The sequence below is a fragment of the Thermoascus crustaceus genome (assembly GCF_041956765.1).
Source record: "Thermoascus crustaceus strain CBS 181.67 unplaced genomic scaffold VTN00scaffold_5, whole genome shotgun sequence".
In the NCBI taxonomy this organism is placed as follows: domain Eukaryota; kingdom Fungi; phylum Ascomycota; class Eurotiomycetes; order Eurotiales; family Thermoascaceae; genus Thermoascus; species Thermoascus crustaceus.
In genome coordinates, this window is record NW_027192531.1 from 2,263,267 (window position 1) to 2,267,160 (window position 3,894).

At 46.8% G+C, this 3,894-nt stretch overlaps 2 protein-coding genes across 2 annotated transcripts; both read left to right on the forward strand.

The window, feature by feature from the left end:
• Window positions 1-135: 135 nt before the first annotated feature.
• Window positions 136-816, forward strand: VTN00DRAFT_8304 (uncharacterized protein; the record flags this gene model as incomplete). The annotated part of the gene is made up of 3 exons (XM_069435144.1): window positions 136-159; window positions 214-442; window positions 569-816. 3 exons carry the CDS (start codon window positions 136-138, stop codon window positions 814-816), a joined length of 501 nt encoding a protein of 166 aa, XP_069286570.1.
• Window positions 817-2,486: 1,670 nt separating this feature from the next.
• On the forward strand, window positions 2,487-3,278 carry VTN00DRAFT_8305 (uncharacterized protein; the record flags this gene model as incomplete). The annotated part of the gene is made up of 1 exon (XM_069435145.1): window positions 2,487-3,278. One exon carries the CDS (start codon window positions 2,487-2,489, stop codon window positions 3,276-3,278), a length of 792 nt encoding a protein of 263 aa, XP_069286571.1.
• Between the last annotated feature and the right edge of the window lie 616 nt (window positions 3,279-3,894).

Genomic DNA, 3,894 nt, shown 5'->3' on the forward strand with positions numbered 1-3,894 from the left:
TGACTATTATCTATCTTTTCCCTTGTCTTCTGTCCTCCAAGATAAACCCAACGGCCCTCTGCCTAAGAAGTCCTAGGCCCGTCGTTACACTTTGACCACCTTTCTTGCAGAAGGCAAGCAGGGAAAGAAGCAAAGATGGAAAACATTACCCCCCAGGAGGTTGTTTGAGTTCTTAGAGAATTACAGAATCAAGTCAATTGATTGGAAAACCAGCTGCAAGAACGGACTGGTGAGAATACCACCCTTAGGGAGCAGGTTAACCAGTTGCAGGACGAGCTTCAAAACCAGATCAATGGGAACAACCAACTCCATGAACAGATTCACCTACTGGGACAGCAGGCTGGGGCAAGCACCAACCATACATCGAACCTTGCAGCTCAGGACCCTACCGACCATGATATCAACTCCAAGACCAAGATTGCGAAACCTGACCTCTACTATGGTGACCGAAAAAAGTTGCAGACATTCATCTCCCAGCTGGAGCTCTATTTTTTCTTCAACCCCCATGAATTCCCAAATGAAGAAAGAAAGGTCATGTTCGCAGCAACCTACCTATGAAGCACTGCAGCTCAGTGGTTTGACCCCTACCTGAAGGATTGCCTAGAAAGGTCTCCAGAACAACAACAAGCTGAGACCACTGAGACCTTCAACAGCTTCAATGTGTTCTTGACTTGCATCAAACAGAACTTTGGGGACTTGGATGAGGTAAAAAAGGCCACCAGGACTATCATGTCCATCCAGCAGAAAATGTCAGTCACCAACTACACCACTGAGTTCCAGCAAGCGGCAACCTTCCTTGGAGACTGGTCAGAATGAGTGCTCATGGAACACTACTATTGAGGACTGAAAGAGGAGGTCAAGAATGGGCTTCTAGCAGCGGAGGAACCAACTGACCTCAACAACCTGATACTCATGGCAACCCAGATTGACAACTGACTTTTTGAGCGACGGACTGAGCAATGACAATTCAACCCTTTTCAACAAGCCCCTTGACACACAGGAAATGGAGGCGATGCCATGGAACTAGATAATGCAACTAGAAGAGAACGGAGCACCCAGGGAGCAACAAACAGGCAATTCAGAGGGCCCAACCCCAATTGGATAGATGAACAGAAAAAGTGCTATGAACAGAAGCTGTGTATCCACTGCAGAAAGAACAACCACATGGGTTGGAAATGTCCAGATCGGAGGCGAGACAACCAGAAGCAGATATCAGCTGCAGAGAAAAACAAACATGCTGAACTCCCATGGACTGCCTGCTACAATAACAATTGCTCCGATCACTATGCCTCTAAGAACACGACAGGATGGTTTCCAAAAGACCCCAAGAAATCAAAAAACTAGAGGACCCTGCTAGTATGGGACCCTTGCAGGAGTCTTGGTCTAGGTCCCTGAACCCAGCTATAAGCACGCGAAACGGAACAACACTCAATGGAATGGACTTATTGAAACAATTGGTGATCACTGTCAAGATCAATGGGAAGAAAGCAAGGGCTATGATCGACAGTGGAGCCATGGGAAATTTTGTCAGCAACACATTTGTCACCAGGAATGGGATCCCCTTCACAGGAAAGAAGGAGCCGTACCAGTTATCCACAGTTGATGGATCTGCCAGCAGCTACAGAGGAGGATGGGTGCGGATGGAAACTGACCAGTCCTCCCTGAAGATAGGACAGCACAAGGAAAAGATCAACCTTGATATCACATGGATGCCAGGACATGATATAATCCTAGGGATACTGTGGTTGAAGATGCACAACCCACAGATAGACTGGGTAACAGGAAAAGTGCAATTGGCGGAAGAATCCAACAGAGGTATAAGGCCTGAAGGGCATCCTGAGGGAGAAGAACCGCCAGTGGAGATCAAAGAGATCTCTCAGAACACAATGATGTGAATGTGGAAAAGGGGAGAACAAGTGGGAGTCTTGTACCTTACCCTAGCACCAGATTGGACAATTGGATCCATGGAACAGAGAAGGGACCAACCGCCTTTGACCGGAATGGAAGCAGTCCCAAAGGAATACTGGGACTTTGAAGAAGTCTTTAAGGAACAGGGCAGAGGACAGCTGCCAGAACATCAGCCTTGGGATCATGAGATACCCTTAAAGCCTGGAACGCAACCGGCATTCAAATCTATTTATCCACTCTCAGAGAAGGTGCATGAGGCGCTCCAAGAGTATGTTGAAAAGAACCTGGAATAAGGATATATCCAGCATTCTACATCACTGGCTGGATACCCAATTTTGTTTGTCCCAAAGAAGAATGGGAAACTCCAACTTTGTGTGGACTATTGCCAACTCAATAACATCACTGTCAAAAACTGCTACCCCTTACCACTCATCTTGGAGTTGCAGGATAGATTGCGGAAGGCGAAGTTCTTCACCAAGTTGGATCTTAGAGAAGGGTATTACCTGGTGCGCATGAAGGAAGGGGAAGAATGGAAAACTGCCTTCAGGACCTGACTAGGACATTTTGAATATACAGTCATGCCATTTGGTCTTACCAATGCGCCCGCGACCTTCCAGAGTCTGGTCAACAATACCCTATGGAAATACCTGGATGTCTTTTGCATGGCCTATTTGGATGACATCCTTATCTACTCAGAGACCTTAGAAGAACACAGACAACATATTTGGAAGGTATTAGAAGCCCTGAAGGAGAAAAAACTCTCAGTTGCACCAGAAAAATGTGAATGGCATACCCAGAGAACAGAGTTTCTTGGCTTCATGATCTCCCTGGGACATGTTGAAATGAACAAAGGAAAGGTCACAGCCATACAAGGATGGCCTGAGCCAACAACAGTCAAGGAGACACAAGCTTTTCTTGGATTTGCCAACTTCTATCAGAAGTTCATATGGAACTACTCCAAGATTGTGGAACCTTTGACAAAGCTCACCCAAAAGGACCAGAAATTTGAATGGAAAGAAGAGCAGCAGAAGGCATTCAATCTCCTTAAGCAGAAGTTTTGTGAAGCACCGGTCTTAGGAATTTTTGACCCAGAGAAACCTATCTTTATTGAAACAGACGCCTCGGATTTTGCAATAGGAGCATGCATCAATCAACCTGATGAGCAGGGACGACTGCATCCAATTGCCTTCTACTCACAAAAGATGACCCCACCAGAATTGAACTATGACATTCATGACAAGGAACTTCTGGCCATCATGGCGGCAGTAAGAGAATGGCGGCACTACCTAGAGGGAGTGAAGTATCAGGTTATGATCTATTGCGACCATAAGAACCTGGCATACTTCACCACCTCCAAGGAGTTGACCTGAAGACAGGTCAGATGGGCAGAAGAGTTGGCCCCCTATGATATCAAGATTACCTACCGAAGAGGATCGGAAAATGCCTGAGCAGATGCACTCAGTTGAAGACCAGACTACCAAGAGGGGGAACCTTCTCCACAACCCGCGGTTTTCCGGCAGGAGACTGATGGAACTCTCACAGTGGACAGGCAAGCTGCACCTGCTCTAAGACTGGGACCCAGTACATGGGCAGAAAAGATTAAGGAAGCATACCAGAAGGATTCAATGGCAGAAGAGCTTGAGGAAATCAAGAATGATCCCAACATAACCAGGGGAGAGGGAGATATCATCCTATTCAAGGGACTGGTCTACGTTCCAACCAAGTTGAGGGAGGACCTGATCAGAGACATCCACGAAGCCCCGGCTCATGGACACCAGGGGATAGAGAAAACCATTGAAAGGATTACCCAGAACTTCTACTTCCCAGGATTAAGAAGGATGGTGCGACGCATAGTATCACAATGCGATCTTTGCATCAGGAGCAAAGCAGTGCAACATGCACCATATGGACTCCTACAGAACCTGGATGTACCAGAGAGGCCCTGGCAATCCATATCACTGGACTTCATTACAGATCTACCTGCAT